General features: G+C 51.6%; 1 protein-coding gene across 1 annotated transcript; it reads left to right on the top strand.

Annotated features, from left to right (window-relative positions):
- Positions 1-219: 219 nt before the first annotated feature.
- On the top strand, positions 220-927 carry LOC107125324 (olfactory receptor 52I1-like; the record flags this gene model as incomplete). The annotated part of the gene is made up of 1 exon (XM_015428763.1): positions 220-927. A coding segment is annotated over exon 1 (708 nt), but the record flags the coding sequence as incomplete, so codon positions are not given.
- Between the last annotated feature and the right edge of the window lie 11 nt (positions 928-938).

The following is a 938-nucleotide window of genomic DNA, read 5'->3' as shown; positions in this document are numbered from 1 at the left end:
CTGTTGTGAGGATACATTAAGGTAAGAATGTATTGCAACTAGTCTGAAGTTCTTCAATAGGATAGGAAAGAAATCTATAGAAGTAATATTCTAGGACTAGAAGAGAAAATTGCTTCTCATGTCCTGGACAGAATGCTTCCTGTGCTACCGACCTCAAATGCAAGTTCTTGTCCTTAAAAGTGTTGTTTTGTCTTCACATAGGACATGCATCCTTCCCAAATGGTTCTGGACACCAACTCCAGCCCACCTACATTCGTCTTAGTCGGCATCCCAGGGCTTGAATCAGTCCATCCTTGGCTGGGCATCCCCTTCTGCTTTATGTATATCGTGGCACTCTTCGGGAACGGCGCTCTCCTCTTTGCCATCCGATTCGACCGCACCCTGCACAACCCCATGTTCTATTTCCTGGGCATGCTGGGAGTCATCGACGTGGTCATGGCGACGACGACAGTGCCCAAAATGCTGGACATCTTCTGGAGCGGCTCTCCGAAGATCGGCCTCAACGTCTGCTTTGCTCAGATGTTTTTCATCCATTCCGTTACAGCGATGGAATCGGGGGTCTTGCTGGCCATGGCCTTTGACCGATACGTTGCCATCAGCCACCCGCTGAGATATGAGATGATCCTAACGCCCCCAAGGGTGGCCCAGATAGGCCTGGCGATTCTGACGAGAGGGATCCTTTTCATGGTTCCTTTGAGCGGGATGGTGAGCCGCTTGCCCTACTGCGCTTCCAAGCGAATCCCTCATTCCTATTGCGAGCACATGGCGGTCGTAAAATTGGCCTGTGCGGATTCTGCCACCAGCCGCGTCTACATCATGGTGGGATCCACCCTGATTGTGGGGAGCGACATGGCTTTCATTGCCGTTTCTTACGGGCTGGTTCTCAGAGCTGTGAAGAAGCTGAGCGAGAAGACGGAGCGGCTCAAGGCCTTCAGTAC

The sequence above is a fragment of the Gekko japonicus genome, unplaced genomic scaffold (genome assembly GCF_001447785.1).
Source record: "Gekko japonicus isolate JY-2015 unplaced genomic scaffold, Gekko_japonicus_V1.1 scaffold41028, whole genome shotgun sequence".
Lineage (NCBI taxonomy): Eukaryota > Metazoa > Chordata > Lepidosauria > Squamata > Gekkonidae > Gekko > Gekko japonicus.
Note: the sequence above shows the minus strand (reverse complement) of the source record. Positions and strands in the feature narration are given on the sequence as shown.